Source organism: Camelus dromedarius, chromosome 18, assembly GCF_036321535.1.
Source record: "Camelus dromedarius isolate mCamDro1 chromosome 18, mCamDro1.pat, whole genome shotgun sequence".
Taxonomy (NCBI): domain Eukaryota; kingdom Metazoa; phylum Chordata; class Mammalia; order Artiodactyla; family Camelidae; genus Camelus; species Camelus dromedarius.
The window spans coordinates 19,588,436-19,608,257 of record NC_087453.1 but is presented as its reverse complement, the minus strand read 5'-3'; the positions used below and the strand labels follow the sequence as shown (position 1 = coordinate 19,608,257).

Sequence of the window (19,822 nt, the reverse complement as noted above, 5' to 3'; positions counted from 1 at the left end):
GGGTAGTAGAAGTGAACTTACAGGGCAGGTCTAGACCCATTTTTTTGGGTTGGTTTCTCAGCCCCAGGTTTGTGTACTGAGGAGGTAATTCTAGAATTCAGACCTGCATTGTATTTGGTATAGCCTAGGCTTGTTAAAAGTTCTGATTCTCCAGGCTAATTCTATTGCTTGGGCCTTAGGCACTGCTTTCTGAGCATCTTTGAACAGGGGCAGAGTTTTCCCCAACCCTCTGGGCTCTTAAGCTGAGTTCCTTAGCCTCTGACCCCATATGGAGGTTAAAGCTATAATCTAAACTATCTATCAAGTTTGATTAATTCTCTTATTTCTTAGATACTTACTGACTTTCTATTATGTGCAAGTACTCTGCAAGGTGCTGGCAATCCAAAGCATGCTCTTCCCGTTTAGTAGGAGCTTGGAGGGAGGCAGACAAGAAACAACCTAAGTTCTAGGAAGAGAATTAAAACAGAATGATGTTCTACAGATATGATGTGGAGAGAAAGAAGAAAAGAATACATAATGTGGGGTTCCACTCATATAATTTCAAAAATTAGCCTGTGACATTGTAAGTCAGGATAGATGGTGAAGCAGTGGTGACTGAAGGAGGGTGTGAGGGGGATGCTGGTCATTTTGGATTCTTGAACAGTGTGTGTTCACTTTGCGGAAAGTCATCAGCCCCGATGGTAATGGCAAAAAGAGAACAATCTAAATGTCCACCGAAAGAGACCTGTATCATTTTGTAACATGGGGAAATATCTATAGGATAAATTCCTAAAAGGGTCTGGGCATCTGTAATTTTGATAGATATTGCCAAATTTGGCCATGTATTTTCAACAAAGTTTTCATGTGACATGCATACTGTAAAGTGTATACATCTTTTTTTCATTGAGTTATAGTCAGTTTACAATGTATCAATTTCTGGTGTACAAACGTGTATACATCTTAAGCATATGGTGGTTTAATTTTACAGAGTAAACACACCTGTGTAACCACTGCTCAGCAGATAGTGTTTCCTGGATTCCAGAAGCTTCTCTTGTGCCTCCTCCCATCATTACTTTCCCTCAAAGGACCACTCTTCCACTTTTATCATTTTTGTTACTTTTGCCTGTTTTGAAAATGTATCTTTGAAATTATTTCTATACATTTTATAGACCATATGTATGTTTGGAATTGGTAGCCCATTGGTACAGAGGATTTCTTTTTATGAGCTCAGCCTGACGTCTGGCTGGAATCCTGGCCCTGGACCTGTAGTTCTTCGTGCCCGGTGTTGAAGCTTCCAGGATCCTTTGATTCTCTGACTCTAAAATTCTGTGGCGTCACTGAATGGGGTGACGGACAGGAGAGCCTGGGCAGTATCAGGCTGACTGAGTGCCTGCACCCCCAACCTCTGCTGAGAGGAAGGTGCGGGAGAGGGCTAAGAGTGCGGAGATGGCTTCCTGTGAATCTTGTATGTCAGTATGAAGGGGCTCCTAATTGGTCTAAGTTTCTCAATTTGCTTCCTTTTTGGCCAAATCATTCCTTTATGCCTGTGGTCCCAGGTCTGGTTTTCTTCTTGTGCAGTGTCCCCAGGGGACCCCCAGGGAGCTGGGGATAGAGATGGGGACAGGGAAAGAGACAGCATCCAGGTACTTGGAGAGGAATGTCTCCCTCTCGCTGCTTCTCTTTTTGACCTGGTCTCTGCCACTCCTTATCTGTGAGACTTGATCAATGCTTTCCTTTCCCTGAGACTCAGTTTCCCTGGATATGTGGAGAAAGCTGGACCAAATTATTCCAGGGGGCATTTTGTGGTTCCCCCTCTCTGAGTCTCCTCAGTCTCCATTTCTGAGAGTATGGGTCTTTTTCTGGGCTTATCAGACTCCCTGTGACTCAATTTCTCCCTGGGAGCATTTCAGTCCCTCCAGGTCTCTCCTGCCTTGTCCCTGCCCCTGTCAGTCTCTGAATCCCAGCCTCTGAGTTTCTTAGTGGAGTGTCTCTCTCCGCCTTTGTGATCCCCTGACAATGGGAGGTAAAAATAGCCCAGGGGCCGTGCTGGTGGAGATAAAAGGGAATTTGCCTTTTGTGTCCTGTGGCCAGGCTGGGGGGGCTGTGACACGTGGAGATTGCTGACATAGCTCTCCTCCGCTGACCTTGAGGGTGGTAATAAAAGCAGTAGCCCAGCTCCCAGCCCTCACCGTGGTGCTGAGGTGGGTGATCAGGACTGGAGTCAGAGCCTGCAGGAGGGCAGACAGGCTGGTGGGTGGGGGTGCTTGTGGGTTGGCACAGGTCTCTCCATTTCTGTGGGAGATGATACCCTGATGTTTGAGAGTGTGCGTGTGTATGTTGGGGGCTCACCAGGGAGGCTGAGGTGGGGAGCCCCAGGGAATCACTTAGGTCTTGTCGGTTGTTGGATCATGTCCCAGTTTGGGGTCCCTGGTCCCTCAGTTCCCCTGTCACTGCCACCTTCCAGTGTCTGCTGCCTTGGACTGCCTTGAACCTCCAAGATTTCTAGTGCCTCATCCTCCACCTCTCAGTGCCTCTACTATGATGGATGTGAGTGAACTCGGGGAGTCTGCCCGCTACCTCCGCCAGGGCTACCACCAGGAGCTGATGAAGGTGCACACTGTCCTATGGGATGGTAAGTGAGGGCAGAGGGGCATAGCCACAGAGAAGCCCTTCTGGACTCACACCAGGAGCGGGGAGGGGTGGCACTCAGCTCAGGTCTGAAGGAGTACACTGACCTGACAGCTGTTGCCCTGCACCTTTCCCTCAGATTCTGGGGCCCTGAGGGGAAAATCCCAGGGGCCTCGTGTACATAACTGTGTGTCTGTGAGCAAGACCTGGTTTGCTCCTCTGTAAAATGGGACAGTATCGCCTGCCTCCTGGGGCTACAGCCCATGTCTGGACACTGAGGCTTCTGAGATGAGAGCGATTGGTATGTGTGCAGGCTGCCTCCACGTATCCATAAAACCTGTGCTGGAGTTATTTTTAGTGCTTTCCAAGAGCCAGAGCCTCTGTTTATTAGGGACAGGAATAAAGGCTACTATTTATGACCTGATTTGCTCATAGGACAATAATAACAATAGGCAACATGTATCAAGTGCTTACCATGTGCCAGGCCCAGAGCAGATGACTTTCCATGCATCATCTCAACAACCTGGGGAGGCGGAGACCAGGGCCAGGGCCAGCTTCACGGGTGTGCAACCTCTGCACAGGGCACCACCCCCAGAGGGGCCTCACATTTGATTAACATTCTGTTATCACCATCTTGAAATTTTTAATAATTTCTTAACAAGGGGATCTGCATTTTAACACTGGGGCCTGCAAGTTATGTAGCTGGTTGTGACTAAGGCACTTGGCTAGTAAGTGGCAGGACAGGGAACAGAACCTGGTGGTCTGCAGTCTGAGTCTGTGCCTTTAACTACCATGAAATATTGGCTCCCTGGAGCTCTGGGGCCAGCTGGCCAGGCAGAAGGAAGCACAGAACACAGACTTAGAAGACCTGGGTTTGGGTCTTCAGTGAAATGGGGGAGGCAGAACCTCCTGAGAATTAAATGCCTGATACTGAGAGCTGCTCCATATGGGAACTAAGGAGATGCCTGTAATGTTTTCACCTTGTAGGAAACAGCCCCAGAGAGAATGAGGGATTTCCCCAAGGTTACAGGGCAAAGATGATAAGCAGAACCCTGAACCCAAGTATGGACCCACGGCTGTGAGGGGCTGTTACCTCAGTCAGGGAACCCTCTAAGATCTCTAGGGATCCTGCCAGCTCTGCCCTTCCAGGAGCCTGGGTCTGGAACAGCCTTCTCTGGGTACTTCTGTGTCCTGACTGAAGGGCTCCCAGGAGGAGCACAGCTCTATAGACACACCTTGGGAACCCCAGCTGGGCCTCCAGCCCTGGGGTGTGTGTCACCCTTCCTCAAAGCCCCAATGCTCTCCCCGAAACCCAGGGAAGAAGCGGGTCTGGGTACCTGATGAACAGGATGCTTACGTGGAGGCTGAGGTCAAGTCGGAGGCTACTGGGGGCAGAGTCAACGTGGAGACCAAAGACCAGAAGGTTTGGCTCCCCTTTTCCCGGGATTAGCTTCTCTGCCCTCCGGGGTGTAGCTCCTGGCCAGCGTGCTCTGGATAAAGGGGGGTCTGGGAGCACAGAGCAGGGAGAGGCTGAGGTCAGTTGGTTCCAGCCCCCCTGCCACCCCACCATACGGCATTCCTGGCAGGTACTGACGGTGCGCGAAGCAGAGCTGCAGCCCATGAACCCGCCCCGTTTCGACTTGCTGGAGGACATGGCCATGATGACGCACCTCAACGAGGCATCTGTACTGCACAACCTGCGCCAGCGTTATGCTCGCTGGATGATCTACGTGAGCCTAGGGCTGGGGAGGGGCCGCGGATTGTGTTGGGGCGGGGCCGTAGCTGCAGGGGCGGGGCTAGGACCCTGGGGAAGGAGCGGAGCTGTATGTCATTGGGAAGCGGAGCTCGGGGGTGGGGTAGGGTGATGTCTAGGGGCTGTGGAGGCGGGGCCACTGGTTGGGGCGGGGCTAGGGGAGGGCTGGAGGTTTGGCTATAGGAGTGTGGGGGAGGAGCTGCAGCAGCACAGGCTGGGCAATGGGGCTGTTCAGGTGGGGCCATGGGCTGTGGGCAGGAGTAAGGGTTAGGGCCCCGAGGACAGCAGAGGGTGTGCCGTGGCACGTTAAGCAGCTCCTCGGGGTTTTGTGAGGGCTAGGGCCTGGGGATGGGAACTTGGCCTCCAACTATTCACCTGTACATTCTCTCCTCAGACATACTCGGGCCTCTTCTGTGTCACCATCAACCCCTACAAATGGCTCCCAGTCTATACAGCCTCCGTGGTGGCAGCTTACAAGGGAAAGCGCCGCTCAGAGGCCCCGCCCCACATATACGCGGTGGCAGACAACGCCTACAATGACATGCTGCGCAGTAAGGACCACCTTGACTCCACTCCCTGACCCAAGACCCTTACCCCGGCTCCAGGACCACCTTCTCTCCGCTTGCACTGCCTTCCTTTTGAAGCTGCTGGACACTATCATAGTCATTGTCTCTCCAAGTGGGAGCTGGCCTGTAGTCTGGAGGGTCCCACCTGGTCCTTCCCACTGCTAGCCCTGGGTGGTAGAGGGGCTTCCCCAGCGCCAAAGATGCCCAAGGTGTCCCACCTGTGGCTAGTCCCTCACTTTGGCTAACTTCTCTATCCCCTTCCTTTTCCTCCAGACCGGGAAAACCAGTCCATGCTGATCACGTGAGTGTGGGGCTCTGGGGTTGGGGTGGGAAATGCTGGTCATCTGGCAGGAAGGGAGTGGAATTAAAATCATTTAAGGTTGAATACAAAACACTTAGGGGAGTGGTTTTACTACCTGGAGCCAGTGTCCCAGGTGAAGCTAAATTAGACTGTTTTCTTTGTCCCCATTCTGGGCAGATGTGTTATGGGTGGTGGGCAGGAAAGGGCTACTGGAGTGAACACCAGCCCTGATAGGCCCCTCTTCCCGGAGCCTGGACTTTTCTCCCACCTTGTTTCTTTTGATAGTTCTGATTCTAGCTCAAGGGGAAGGGGGAGATCTCTTTCCCTTTCCCTCCCTCTTACCATCTCCTTATTTCTGAATCTTATTTCTAATCTTTTGTTTGCCCCCCACGCGAAAGTGGTAGAATTCTTACATACCAAGTTTGTGTGTGAAACTGTGTGTGTGTGTGTGCAGCCTGGTGGTTAAGTGCAAGACCTTTGAGACCAGAAAGACCTGTATTCAAGTTCTCGTAGGTCCACTTCCTGATGGTGCCCTTGGGCCTCTGAATCTCATCAGTAAAGACAGAACAATCCCACTTACCTACCACCTATACCAGAGCTATAGGCGTCAGAGAGTTCATGTTTGTACTTGACACACTGCAGAAACGGCTACATAATGTCTCTGGGTCCCATTTCCTTATGTATAAAATGGAGGCGATAATGGTGCCTGCCTTACAAGGTTTCTGAGGCTTAAATAAGCCAATACAGGTAAAGCCCGTGGCCCAGTGCCTGGCACTAAGTTAGTGCTCAGTAAACAGAGGCATCATCGTGTGTTTTCTCATCTCACTGGGATGGTCTATACTGCCTTGTTTTGTAAACAGCTCAATACTTCAGAGGGTTCATCTATCTCTGGGGAGCTCTGAGTTGCATGGTCCTGAGTTGGGAGCTGGGTGTGGGGAGGGCAGAGGGACGCAGCTTGAGGGGTAGGTAGGGTGTTGGGGGATGGGAGGAATGAAAGTAGCCAGATAGGCCTTGGTGACTCATGTTTGTATCGTCCAAGCGGAGAGTCGGGGGCCGGTAAGACGGTTAACACCAAGCGGGTCATTCAGTACTTTGCCATCGTCGCTGCCCTGGGAGACGGGCCGGGAAAGAAGGCCGTAAGACTCGCCCACATGGGCGCTGCTCCCTGCTGCTTCTCACTGTTTTTCTTTTCTTCTTCTTTTTTTTTTTTTTTTTTTTCTTTTTAAAATTGATTCCCCAGAGCCCTGCCTGAGCCTCCCATCCTGGTGGCAGACTCTGGCCTGAGCAAGGCTTGACCAGAGAGGCTGTGGCCATTCTCTGTCACACTGTATGACAAAGTTCCAGGCTTGCCTCAGTCTTCCCATCTGTAACCACATTTTATTCTTAAACGTTTTATGTAATTTTCCCTTCCATTATGACCTTCATATTTTGAAAGAGTTTACCAAATAGGTTGCTTTTACCAAGAAGTGTTTTCTTGCACGAGTTACTTGCTGTCAGTCAAGCAAGCAGGTTTGTACAGAGTTCAGCCAGAACCAAGGGCACTTGGCACTCCGAAGCCAAGGTTAAGGAACAGTTTTGCACCCTATGATTTCTGTTTGGTTTTTTAAATTTTCTGAAATGATGGGGGACCAGTATTTTGTTTTTAATGTACAACATTCATTCCTAGCCTGAGGGCCAGCTGTTCAGAGCTCTGTGTGTGCTCCCTGCCCCCAAAACGGGCTGCCTTTTCTTTCCAGAAGCCCAGGGCCTCCTTTTGCACAGCCCCCCACTCCTGGTTTTGTTGAGCCTTGCTTTATTCTGGGGCATTGTTTTTTCTTTTTCTTTTTTCTTTTTCCACTTAGAGTTTTTTTCTTTTTCTTTTTGCCTTACCTGTTTCCCCACTTAATTTTCTTGTCTTTTTCTTTTGGTTTCAGTTTGGGTTTTTTGTTGTAGTGGTTGTTTTTATTGTTTTGTTTTGTTTTTGCTGTTGCCTTTTTGGCACTCTTTCCTCCCTCCCCGACCCCATTTTCCAAACTCCTAAAGTGTCTCTGAGGATGCTACAGAAAGTTGGGGCTTGGCCCAGTAGCAGGAATGGAGGGCAGGGAGCTGGCAGGGTGGGGCATAGGGGTCACCTGGGCAGAAAGGAGCCCTGCCTCATGGAGTTGGGGTGGGTGGGGAACTGTCAGGCAGGGGAGGTGGAGAGAAAGTCTGGCCCACAGTGGGCCATGGGTGCTGGAGCTTAAAAACTGTATCAACCCCCCTCTCCTTGGCCCCACATTTGACCACATCTGCCAGAGAGAGCCTTGTTCAAAAGTGCTGTTTGTGAGTATGTAGGGTGGAGCTCAGGAGAGGGGCTTTTGCCATTTTCCTCCTGCCTCTGTCCCTCCAGCAATATCTCGGGGATTTTTAAGTTTTGGGCTCCCTGGAGGTGAGTGAATAACTAAAGTCTCCTGGCATGGGACAGGTGGCATGGCACCTGTCATTCCAGAATCCATTCCTTCCTTTTTCTCCCTTTTTTCCCAGGCTGCTGGGATTCAGGGTAGGGAAGAGAAAGAAAGGGAAGTGGAGGGAAGATTAGTGTGAGGCCAGGAGAGGAATGGGGAGGCTCCCCTCCCTTCAGTAAGTCCCTCTAGATAAGACATACAGGTGGCGTGGCCACTGGGAAGCAGGATGCCTGGGCTCAGTGTCTGCTCTGCCCTTCACTTACTGTGTGGCCTTAAGCGGATCGCTTTCCTGCTCTGAGGCTTAGTTTCCTCATTTGCAAATGAGGGCTGATAATCTGCACCTGGCAGGGCCGTTTTGAATAACAGTAGGTGTACTATGTACACCGAAGACACATGTAATCACAATACAAAGGAGCAGCATGGAGAAAGGCAGAGGGAGGTGAGGGGTAAGAAGGTTTGGGCAGAAAGGGATCTCTTCCAGCCTTGAAGCATGAGGGAAGCCTTCCTAGAGGAGGAGGCATGTGAGCTGGGCTCTGAAAGGAAGTAGATTTTAGTCAGGAACCTCTAGGGCTTGGGGCAGGGGCCATTCCTGGGGTGTGAGAAATGAAGGGGTATGGAGGAGGCCAGAGACAGAGCTGGGGGAGGGAAGGGCTGCAAGTAGGAGACCCCAGTTGCAGCCCCTGCCTCAATCCCCTGACTAGGGCCGTGCTTGCTCCACTTTCTAGCATTTCTCCTTCTAATAGTCCTTGAGGGTCAGGCATGGGGAGTGGGGCGGGCACTACACATTTGGGTGACTAACGTTCACTGTCCTGCTAACCACTGCCACCCCCCCCCCCCCGCCCGACCTGGTTAGACCTCACACTCTCTAACTTTGTCTTCCTTCTTCCAGCAATTTCTGGCCACGAAGACAGGAGTAAGTATGGGGTCCGCGTGAGGGGGGCAGACAACAATCATGGGGTCCTGGAGACACCCCCTTTCCCCTTCCCAGCCAGAGGTTATCTGGGATGGGCTGAGACACTGGACCATGGGCTGACAGACTCCTCACTCCACTGCTGCCAGGGCACCCTCGAGGATCAGATCATTGAGGCTAACCCTGCCATGGAGGCTTTTGGCAACGCCAAGACCCTGCGGAACGACAACTCGTCCCGCTTTGTGAGTGGCCACGGTGGGAGAGGTCGGGGGCAGGAGCAGCGGCAGGGTGACACAAGGTGGTGGCAGGGCTTCAGCGGACAGCGCAGGGCTGGCTGGGCCCCCAACTGAGGCTGCTTCTCTGCCCACAGGGCAAGTTCATCCGCATTCACTTTGGTCCCTCTGGGAAGTTGGCATCTGCGGATATTGACAGCTGTGAGTCTAGGAGGGGTTGGGGGAAGGCGGGGACCTGGGACAGAGGCCTAGGCCAGAGTCTTTCTGCTCAGACTGAGCATCTGTCATCAAGTCTTTGGGGCTCCCACCCATCCCAGGTGCTTCTCATCCCCTGGTCACTGCCCAGCTCAGGCTACCTCACCTCTCACCTGGAACATTCCTCCAGCCAGTCTCCGTTCCTCTTCTTTCAGCCAAAGTGATCTTTCCCTGGATACTAATCTAACCACATTGCATTCCACTTAAAAACCTTTCCTAGATCCTGTCACCTTAAGATGGAACCCCAAATCCTTACTTAGCCAGCCAGGCTCCTTGTGATTGGCCCCTTACCCTCCCTGCCGCCTCAGTCTTTTCTCTGGCCTGCAACATGGCAGGCCTGTGCCCCTCCTGCCCCATCCTCATCTCTACATATTGAGTCCCCATCCTTTTTGAAAGTCTCTTCTAATACTTCTCTGGGATCGTTGCCCATCCTGCCTGACCCAGACCGCTGCACAGACACCAGGTGCCCAGGCCACATGCAGAGAGGGGCCTCCATACTGACTGCTTCCTACCTTGGGAGGCATGGCCAGATCCTGACAGATACAGACCAGCAGGTGGTGAGGGCAGGAGACATCCTAATTCATGCCCCGACTGACTCATCAGGCAGGCTTTACTCTGCGCACACACTGATACCCCAGTGCTGCTCAGGAGGAAAGGAATGTGGTCTGTGGGTGAAGGCATGAAGGCTTAGATGAAAAAATAGTTAATTAAATCCCATGCAAAGACACCCATATTAATACACCCACACAGACTTGCAGACACATACATGTTCCTACACCATGACTTGTATGCCAATGGAGAGACACCCTTCAGCACATGCCAGCACGTGTGCAGACATAGCACCTTGACACTAACCCCTGCCCTTCGCTGACACCTCCTCCCTGGCCCCTCAGCCCTACTGGGGTGACCCACTCCAGGGAGGCACAGGGGATGACAGGCCAGCACCTCCCTTTCCCCTAGATCTCCTAGAGAAGTCGCGGGTGATCTTCCAGCTGCCCGGTGAGCGTGGCTACCACGTCTACTACCAGATCCTCTCGGGGAAGAAGCCAGAGCTACAGGGTGAGGGCCAGCAGTGGATGGGATGGGAGTCAGAGCCCACACATCTGGGTGGGAGTGGGACTGCCCGGCCCTGGCCTAGCGCCCATCAGATCAGCCCCTGGGATGCTGGTTCCCCCCCTGTTCTGGGCTCCATGGCATCCCTTATTTCTTGGGGACCCAGAGCTCCTTTTCTCCACTCACTCCCTTCCTGGGACTTCTGGTTATTGCTGAGCCTTGTCCTCTCCATGCTAGGGAACAGGTCCTTTTGCCCCATTGCCCTGGCAAGGTTGTCTTGCTTGCTGTTCTGAGGCTAGAGGCCCCGCCCAGTACCAAGGAGGGAAGCAATGGCTCTGTCTAGGCCCTGCTTCCCTCTCTTGCAAGCCCCTCAAGGGCAGAATCTGGTCCTTCCCGTGCCCTGGCACCCATCACAGGGTCTGGGCCAGGGGGTGGCTGTGAGCAGTAGTCACAGCTGACCTGCCCTTCTCCACCTTGTTTACCCTAGACATGCTGCTTCTGTCCATGAACCCCTACGACTACCACTTCTGCAGCCAGGGCGTCATCACCGTGGACAACATGGATGACGGGGTGGAGCTCATGGCCACTGACGTATGTCTGTGGTGGAGGAGGCAGAGTTGGGAAGCAGGTTCAGTGCCCTCAGCCTGGCTAGACCCTGGAGGAGCCCAGACTCCTCTGAGCCTTCTGTCCCACACCACAGCATGCCATGGACATCCTGGGCTTCAGCGTGGATGAAAAGTGTGCCTGCTATAAGATTGTGGGTGCCCTCCTGCACTTCGGCAACATGAAGTTCAAGCAGAAGCAGCGGGAAGAGCAGGCTGAGGCTGACGGCACTGAGAGTGAGGGCCAGGGCCCTGGCCTGACTGGTCATCTTGACCCTGACCCCACCATCTAGCCTGTGACCGTTGACCCTAACTCTCATCTACAGCCTTTGACCTCAGTCTTAACCTGACTTCTCAATTCCAGACCCTCACCCTCCTGAGCTGTAGAGTTCCCTAGCCCTGAACTTAACTTCTCCCAACCTCCCTCTCCTAATCCTAGGTTGGGGCCAGTAAATATGCCCCCAAGCGCCTGTGTTCTTGGCCTCCTCCTCCTCATCTCACCCATGTGCCCTCCCAGGTGCTGACAAAGCTGCCTACCTGATGGGGGTCAGCAGTGGGGACCTCCTCAAAGGCCTTCTGCACCCCCGGGTGCGTGTGGGGAATGAGTATGTGACCAAGGGCCAGAGCGTGGAGCAGGTGAGCTGCTCACAGGCCGGGGCCCACCTGGGGACAGCCAGGGCAGGGTCCCCTCCTTGCCAGGTCCCAGCCTAGACTCCCCACGCCTCCAGGTGGTGTTTGCTGTGGGGGCTCTGGCCAAGGCCACCTATGACCGGCTCTTCCGGTGGCTGGTGTCACGCATCAACCAGACGCTGGACACCAAGCTGCCCCGTCAGTTCTTCATTGGTGTCCTGGACATCGCTGGTTTTGAGATCTTTGAGGTGAGAGCAGGCCCACACCCCCAGGCTCTTGTTCTCTCTGGGATGGGTCCTCCCATTGTGGGTGGGGTGGGGGCAGGAGCCCAGGGTTTCTGCCTGGAGGCGGGGTGAACCCCTGCACGTCCCTGTTTTCCGTGGGCCTCCCTGACCCCACCTACAAGGAGGCCTGCTGAGCCCGGCACCATCCTGTGCAGTTTAACAGCTTTGAACAGCTGTGTATCAACTTCACCAACGAGAAGCTGCAGCAGTTCTTCAACCAGCACATGTTTGTGCTGGAGCAGGAGGAGTACAAGCGGGAGGGCATCGACTGGGTCTTCATCGACTTCGGCCTGGACCTACAGCCCTGCATTGACCTGATTGAGAAGGTGGGGCGCAGGGCATGGCCACTGCAGGGAAAGGAAGGGCATGGGTGCAGTGAGTGAGCAAGTGTGTGCAAGCGTGCACTTAAGTGTGTGGTTGTGCACTGAAGTGAGCTTGTTTATGTGAGCGTGGCTGTGACGTGTATATGAATGGAAATGTGTGCATGTGTGTGAACAGGTGTGTTGGAGAGTGAGTGTGATTGTGTGTTGGTGAGCAGTGTGTGTGTGTGAGTGTGCGTCCCAGCCCTAATGACAACAGCCCCGTTGCAGACCCACTTTCTCACAACTGGCCAGAAGTGCAGGGCAGGGTAGGGTGTGTTTGTTTATGAAACATTACATATATTTCCCCATTGCACAAAGACTAGAAGAAAGAAAGATCAAAGATAAATTGAAAAATCTGAAGTAAAGGGGGAGAAAATGTTTCCCCTAGTGCTGCCACCACCTGTTCCCTCCCAGTCCTTTATCCTGGGCATCCATTTGCTCTTACAGACACTGACTGATTTCTCATCTTACCTTTCTTCTGAAAGTGTACTTTGAGCATGGAGTGCAGTTGAAGAAGGCACAGCAGTTCACGCAGCAGATGGTTATCGTGTGTTTCTGTAATCTCCTACTAGCAGATGTTTAGGTGGTCAGCAGTTTTTTGCTGTTAAAGCAGCACTGAAAGTATTCACTTCCTCATTTTGTGGGTTAGGAAACTGAAGCTTAGCGAGGCCTAAGGGCCCCACAACTAGTAAGTGAGGAAGCCAAAATTTGAACTCAACTGCTTTTTCTGACTGTACTACGTGTGAGTGTGTGAGACCATGGATGTTGTGGGGTGAGTGGGTGCAGGGATGCCAGAGCGAGTTTGCACACTTCTTACAAGCAAAGAGAGCAACCCAGAGCTGCAGATTGTGCAGAAGAGGGTTGTAATCAAGCCACAAACTTTTCTTTCTCCTGGGTGAGGGTCTGGTCTTCGTCCCTCCAGGAAGATGGCTGAAGTTCAGGCATCTGGGAAGGTTCCCAGAGGGAGGGGCTCTGGGAAACGGGGGTCCAGCCCAGCCTGGATTGGGTGGCTTGATGGAGGCCTTTCAAGCTTGTGCCCTGTCTGCAGCCGCTGGGCATCCTGTCCATCCTGGAGGAGGAGTGCATGTTCCCCAAAGCCTCAGATGCCAGCTTCCGGGCCAAGCTCTATGATAACCACGCGGGGAAGTCGCCCAACTTCCAGCAGCCACGGCCTGACAAGAAGCGTAAATACCAGGCCCACTTTGAGGTGGTCCACTATGCAGGCGTGGTAGGTGCCTGTTGAAACCCCGGCTCTTGACCACTCTCCTCCCTCCTCTGGGTTCCCCCTCCTTGGCTCAGCACCTGTCTGGTCTCCGGCAGGTGCCTTACAGCATCGTGGGCTGGCTGGAGAAAAACAAAGATCCACTAAATGAGACGGTGGTCCCCATCTTCCAGAAGTCACAGAACAAGCTCTTGGCTACTCTCTACGAGAACTATGCCGGCTCCTGCTCTAGTGGGTACCAAGGGAGGAGATTCTCTGGGGGACTCACAGAGTGATGTCCCCTGGAGTGACCTGTCCCATGTCTCTCCTAGCTGAGCCCCCCAAGTCTGGGGTGAAAGAGAAGCGTAAGAAGGCAGCGTCATTCCAGACGGTGTCCCAGCTGCACAAGGTGAGGCCCAGTCTAGGCCCTGTGCAGGCCCTCACCCTGCCAACCTCCAGCCCTGTCCTGGCTTCCTGCTCTGTCCCCTGCACCCTGGGCGGGCGGCTGTTAAGACTTGCAGTGATGTTTAACTCCTCTCCACGTGAACATCACAGCAAGTCTGTGCTGCTTCCCGTCCCCACGCTGCCTGGGCAGGGTTTAGGGGGGATGGGGTGGGAGCCACGGGGCCTGTGGGAGGGATGGGGATTGGGGGAGGGAGTGAAGACTTTGGGGATGGTGAGGGGGACCCAGTCAAACAGAAGAGGGCAAAGGGTCACAGGAACAGAGGGGATAGCTGTGTAGAGACACGCTTAGGCACCTAGCTCACTAGTTCTTAATGGGCTGATCCGCTGCGGTTTCCAATTCTGCTCTCTGCCCTCTTGTGCCTTCTCCCCTTTCCCCACCCCCAGGAGAACCTCAACAAGCTGATGACCAATCTGCGGGCCACACAGCCCCACTTTGTCCGTTGCATTGTCCCCAATGAGAACAAGACACCAGGTAGTCACTTTGGGGCAGCTTGGTGGGGTGGGGGAACATTAGAAAGAGGGGACGCAGACTGAAGCCAGGTCTTCCCCCACTGCAGGGTCAGCACAGCCTCAAAGCAAGCCCTGTGCCTGGACGCTAGACCATGAAAATGTGTCCATTGACCTCTAACCTTTCTCTACCCCTACCACGTCCAGGGGTCATGGATGCCTTCTTGGTGCTACACCAGCTGCGCTGCAATGGGGTTCTGGAGGGGATTCGGATCTGCCGTCAAGGATTCCCCAACAGGCTGCTTTACACTGACTTCCGGCAGCGGTAGGTGTCGCCCTGCCGCAGCCCTGGCTCTCTTCCCAGCTCCCCCTGCGCAGCCATCTTCCCCCTTGCCCTCCACCCAGGTGGAGGCAGCAGCCTGAGCGGGTGGGAAGGGTACACAATTTTAGAACCAGACAGATAGTTCCAGTCACTGAGGAGGGTGCAGGGGGTACCAGGGACGGGGCTTGGCAGGCATCCCAGAAGGAGACGGTCATGGCTGAGACCTGTGGGTGGACTGGGGGAGAAGTGAACAGCCTTGGGGTAAATGTTGGAAGTACAGCCAGCAGGTCTTGCTGATGAATTGAATGCAGAATAAGAAAGAAAGAAAAGATAAAAGTGACTTCCAGGAATTTGGCTTGAGCAACTGGGGAGTTGATGGCAGATTTACTGAAATATCAAGATAGGGGTTTTTTTTTTAAACTTCTTTGGTGGATGGAGGGATAGTGGAATGAGCTCTACTTTGAGTACGTCAAGTCTGAAATGTCTCCAGCAGATATCCTAGGAGGGAAGTTGAGGAGGAGACTGGATCTGTTGGTCTGGAGCTTGGTGGCAGGAGGGGGTGGGCAGGCAGAGCTGGATGTAGAGCTGGGAGTTGAATGAGGGCTTGTGCATATGCCTGGCCCCGAGCTCAGTCATTGTGGTTAATGATTAGCCCCCTCTGCCTTCCCTTTATAGGTTAGATTTCTGTCGGGCTGCATGTCTGTAGTTCCCTCCCCCTCCAGAAGTCACTGTGACCACCCACACTGACCGTTATACATGTGTGTCCATACAAATGCTGTGCACATGTGCACACACACACATCCTGTTTGTTTTTCCCTATAATCATATATCTTGGAGATTGTTCCTTATCGATAGACATAAGTCTGTATCATCATCCTTTTTTTTTTCCTTTACATTAAGACTATTTTTTAGAGCAGTTTTAGGTTTACAGCAAAATTGAGGGGAAGGTACAGAGATTTCCTATATGCCCCTTGCCCCAACGTGTGCATGGCCTCCCCCATTGTCAACACCCCTGATGAGAGAGTTGATGAACCTGCACGGACACATCATAATCACCCAAGTCCATAGTTTCCATCACAGTTCACTGTTGGTGTACATTCTGTGGCTTTGGATAAAGGTAATGACATGTAACATCATCTATGGCAGTAAAACATCCCATTGTCTGGTGAAGCATGCTTTGTTAACCAGTCCCTTAGGGAGGGGATTTTTGCATTCACAGTGTGGTCATGCCTGCCGGACCCACACAGCCCTGTACACATGTGCAAGTGTGGCCACCTTGGAAGTGGATGTGCCAGAACCCTTGCTCTTGTTGATAAGAATTCTCCCCCAATGTTTCTTCAGTTTGTAATATGCCGTAACACTTCACCTTCTTTATATGTTTTTGCCATCTCAAAAAAATTATAAATTATTTTTTAAATTGTAAATTTAAAAATTATAAAAGAACTGTATGCCTTTTGTAAATACTGGAGCCTCTTAAAGAACTTAACTATTGAATGTATTTAAATGCTATCCAAGATTTTTAAACACTATGCCCAGTACCCCAGTGTCACAGCACCCTCTCCCTGCCAGCTTGTTCAGTGGGTGCCCCACTGGAGCTTCTGCTCCAACCTGAGAGGCCCAGGAGTATTTGCCCTGCTACCCTGGCCACCCTCTCAGTCCTTGACTTCCTGCCCAGCACCTTCCTTACCGGCCCTTCCTGGCTCCCCCAGGTACCGCATCCTGAACCCCAGTGCCATCCCGGATGACACCTTCATGGACAGCAGGAAGGCCACAGAGAAGCTGCTGAGCTCTCTGGACATCGACCACACCCAGTACCAGTTTGGCCACACTAAGGTGGGGAGCACAGGAGAGTTAGGGTGCTGACCCGGGCATGGGCAGTCACACCGCACGGGGTCCTGTGGGCTGTTGAGGGTTATACCTACACTCACCCCCACCCCATCCCAGGTGTTCTTCAAGGCTGGGCTTCTAGGCATCTTGGAGGATCTTCGTGACCAGCGTCTGGCCAAGGTCCTGACGCTGCTGCAGGCACGGAGCCGGGGCCGCCTCATGCGCCTTGAGTACCAGCGCCTTCTTGGAGGCAGGTGGGTGTGGGAAGGGGGTGGGGGACCTGGATGGGGGTACAACCACTATCCCTCAGCTCACAGACCCACCGGGCTCTCTGAACCCTGTCTTACTGTCCTGTGGGTTAGATTTTCCTCTATGGCTGGTTGGGTGTCTCTGAAGGGGGAAGACTGGTTTGTGCCCTTCAACCCGCAGCTACCATTTTCTCTCTCAAAAATTGGAGTAAGGATGGGAGGGAGGGATCAACTGGGAGTTTGGGATTGGCAGACACAAACTACTGTGTATGGGATAGATAAACAACAAGGTCCTACTCTATAGCACAAGGACCTATATTCAATGGCTTGTAGAAACCTGTAGTGAAAAAGGATATCTGTGTGTATATATGTGACTGAATCGCTATGCTGTGCACCAGAAACGAATATAACATTGTAAGTCAATTATACTTCCATAAAATTTTAATTTAAAAAAATTTTGAAAAGAACTGATTAAAAAAAAAGATAAAAAGAAAAGTGATTCCAAAGGTTAAAAAAAAAAATTTGGAGTAAGAGAACCTGTCTCGCTACTCCAGGCCATCCCAGGATTTAGTCCAGAGTAGTGATAATGGCATCTAGTGTTTTCCAAGGCTCTTAAGTGCCAGGCCCTGGGCAAGATGCTTTATTTGAATCTATCTTGGTTAAAGTACAGGGCAGTCTTAAGAGGCAGGTGCTGTGAGTACCTCTGTTCATCAGAGAGGGTGCCTGAGTCAGCCAGTCAGCAGGCTAGTGGTAGGGAGGCTGGGGTGTGAACCCGGGCAGTCTGACCTTATATAAAAGCCTGGTGACTTTACCACCCCTGGTGTCTTCAGGACACTTGCAGGGGTCACCAAGGACATTCAGGGCTCATGAGCTCCCACATGGAGGCAGACCTGTGTGACCTTGGGCCTCTCCCTCAACCCCAGCTGTAAAGCAGAGGATTAGGACCTGCTTGTTGGGAGGGTTAATGGGATCACACGCTGGCATGCTCAGTGCAGTGCATGGCCCGGGGATGTGCTCGGGGAACACTGGGGCTGTTGCTATGAAGGGAGCAGCACTGAACCTGCTGGCCACCTGTGGCTGCCTCTCCCCAGGGATGCCCTCTTCACCATCCAGTGGAACATCCGTGCCTTCAATGCCGTCAAGAATTGGTCATGGATGAAGCTCTTTTTCAAGATGAAGCCACTGCTGCGCTCGGCGCAGGCCGAGGAGGAGCTGGCGGCCCTGCGGGCAGAGCTGCGGGGGCTGCGAGGGGTGCTGGCCGCTGCTGAGGCCAAGCGCCAGGAGCTGGAGGAGACGCACGTCAGTGTCACCCAGGAGAAGAATGACCTGGCCCTGCAGCTGCAGGCAGTGAGTGGGGAAGCGGAAGGGGGAGGTGTTTCCTTCTGTCACTCGATGTCCCCTGGCACCCTCAAAAAGAACCCCAGGCTGCTCCCAGGAAATACCACAACCAGATCCCTGGCTGGGGCGGACCTGGCATGCTCAGGCCTTCCCTGGAGCTTCCTTCTGATTCCAGAGGTGCCTGTGGGCTCAGGCCACGGTGCAGCTTCCCACGTTCCCAGCCTCCCTACCCAGTCTCTCCATGTGTCCTGATGCTCCCACTCCATCTGCCATTTGGCTTCCTGCTAAAGCTGCAGTGGAGCCCCATCTCCCCACCTGTCCATCCCTGAGACAGACTCGTGCTCCCTTCTCTGGTTAGGGGCCACAGGAACCCAGGCAGCTGGTAGCAATAATAACCTGAAGGCAGAGAGCAGGGGTCTGGAGTCTCTCCAAGTCCACAGAGCCATTCCTTCCTTCAGCAAATACTGAGTGTCAGGCACCCCCAGTATCTCTGGTGACATTGGTGGGAAGACAGACAAGCCTGAGCTTACACACTCACTTAGAGGAGGAGATGGTTATGCAGCCTGGCAGTGAGGAGCATGTGGTGGCAGAGAACTCGAGCCCCTGTGTGGCCATGCAGGGCCCTCCCCACCCTCACCCCTCAGCCCAGTGTGGGCAGAGCTGGCAGCTGGCTTCCCTCCTAGAGCCTCACTCTGGGTTACCCCCAGCCTATCTAACATTCCCCTCTTGCTGCCTGTCCATCCCTCTACCCGAGTCCTCATCCCACCACACCTGAACCCCTTCAGGGCCAAGAGCAGGTCTTCGGCATCCCTTGGACCCAGAGCCCAAGTGAGCGTATGTCAGACCTTTGCACAGACAAACGAGCTTCCTTCTCTGGGGCCTGGCCTGGTGTCCCTCAGCTGGACCCGCCTTGACTCTGCCCCATTCTGCATCCCCATCCAGGAGCAGGACAACCTGGCGGATGCCGAGGAGCGCTGCCACTTGCTAATCAAGTCCAAGGTGCAGCTCGAGGCGAAGGTGAAGGAGCTGAGCGAGCGGCTGGAGGACGAGGAGGAGGTGAATGCTGACCTGGCTGCCCGCCGGCGCAAGCTGGAGGATGAGTGCACGGAGCTCAAGAAGGACATCGATGACCTGGAGCTGACGCTGGCAAAGGCTGAGAAGGAGAAGCAAGCCACGGAGAATAAGGTGTGGGAAGGGCCCAGAGCCAGGGGGCTGGCTGAGGGGCCAGGTGGCTGCAGGTCCCCCTCCTGGTTCTGTCAGGCCCCTGCTGTGTGGCCTTGGGCGGGTCTCTTCCTCTCTGTGGGCCTCAATTTCCTAATCTGTCAAATGGGGTTAACTGCAGCACTTCCCTCATTAGGGTGGGCAAGGATTCAGTGTGTAAGTAGCCTTTGCTCAGTGGGGTAAGCTGCTTATTCAGGTCCTCACAGGTGCTCACTGAGGAGGCCCTGACTAGGAAACAGCTGGTTGAACACCTGCTGAGCCCACACTAGCTGCCATCTATCGATCTCTCACTCTGGGCCAGACACTGTGCAGAGGGCTTTGTGAGCATTTGCTCATGAATCCCTCAGTACCACTCGAGGAGGATGCTATGTAGTCATCCCTTAAGGATGAAGAAACTTAGGCTTGGACTGAAGTGACTTGCCCGAGTTTCCCTGGCTGGAAGGGGTGGTTGCTGAGACATGGTGTGGTGGCTGCTCAGACCCGAGTTAGAGAGTGGTGTCCCCGTGGTGACCCTGGCCCCTGCACAGGTGAAGAACCTGACAGAGGAGATGGCGGCGCTGGACGAGTCGGTGGCCCGACTGACCAAGGAGAAGAAGGCATTGCAGGAGGCCCACCAGCAGGCCCTGGGTGACCTGCAGGCTGAGGAGGATCGTGTGAGCGCACTGGCCAAGGCCAAGCTCCGGCTGGAGCAGCAGGTGGAAGATGTGAGTTGGGGCCAGAGCAGGGTGCTGTGCGGTGGGGCCAAGACGGCTGGACGGTGGCTGAGCCCACCCA

The 19,822-nt window shown here is 53.4% G+C and overlaps 1 protein-coding gene across 5 annotated transcripts in view; it reads left to right on the top strand.

The window, feature by feature from the left end:
* MYH7B (myosin heavy chain 7B) overlaps positions 1–19,822 on the top strand; it is a 40,147-nt gene that overhangs the window by 14,393 nt on the left and 5,932 nt on the right. For 2 of the 5 annotated variants that reach the window (XM_064475740.1, XM_010975165.3), the window contains 25 exons: positions 2,444–2,611; positions 3,924–4,030; positions 4,194–4,337; positions 4,755–4,911; positions 5,200–5,227; positions 6,267–6,363; positions 8,540–8,563; positions 8,710–8,802; positions 8,931–8,994; positions 10,009–10,107; positions 10,589–10,692; positions 10,802–10,940; positions 11,221–11,339; positions 11,432–11,581; positions 11,773–11,943; positions 13,028–13,207; positions 13,300–13,432; positions 13,513–13,589; positions 14,030–14,117; positions 14,300–14,417; positions 16,124–16,247; positions 16,359–16,495; positions 17,581–17,836; positions 18,770–19,012; positions 19,576–19,752. In XM_064475740.1, the coding sequence (XP_064331810.1) occupies positions 2,518–2,611; positions 3,924–4,030; positions 4,194–4,337; positions 4,755–4,911; positions 5,200–5,227; positions 6,267–6,363; positions 8,540–8,563; positions 8,710–8,802; positions 8,931–8,994; positions 10,009–10,107; positions 10,589–10,692; positions 10,802–10,940; positions 11,221–11,339; positions 11,432–11,581; positions 11,773–11,943; positions 13,028–13,207; positions 13,300–13,432; positions 13,513–13,589; positions 14,030–14,117; positions 14,300–14,417; positions 16,124–16,247; positions 16,359–16,495; positions 17,581–17,836; positions 18,770–19,012; positions 19,576–19,752 (3,123 nt within the window). In that variant the 5' untranslated portion in view covers positions 2,444–2,517. Of the gene's footprint in view, positions 1–2,443; positions 2,612–3,923; positions 4,031–4,193; positions 4,338–4,754; positions 4,912–5,199; positions 5,228–6,266; positions 6,364–6,462; positions 8,097–8,539; positions 8,564–8,709; positions 8,803–8,930; positions 8,995–10,008; positions 10,108–10,588; positions 10,693–10,801; positions 10,941–11,220; positions 11,340–11,431; positions 11,582–11,772; positions 11,944–13,027; positions 13,208–13,299; positions 13,433–13,512; positions 13,590–14,029; positions 14,118–14,299; positions 14,418–16,123; positions 16,248–16,358; positions 16,496–17,580; positions 17,837–18,769; positions 19,013–19,575; positions 19,753–19,822 lie in introns of those variants that run through there. The other 3 variants (XM_064475742.1, XM_064475741.1, XM_064475743.1) reach the window with 3 other exon arrangements.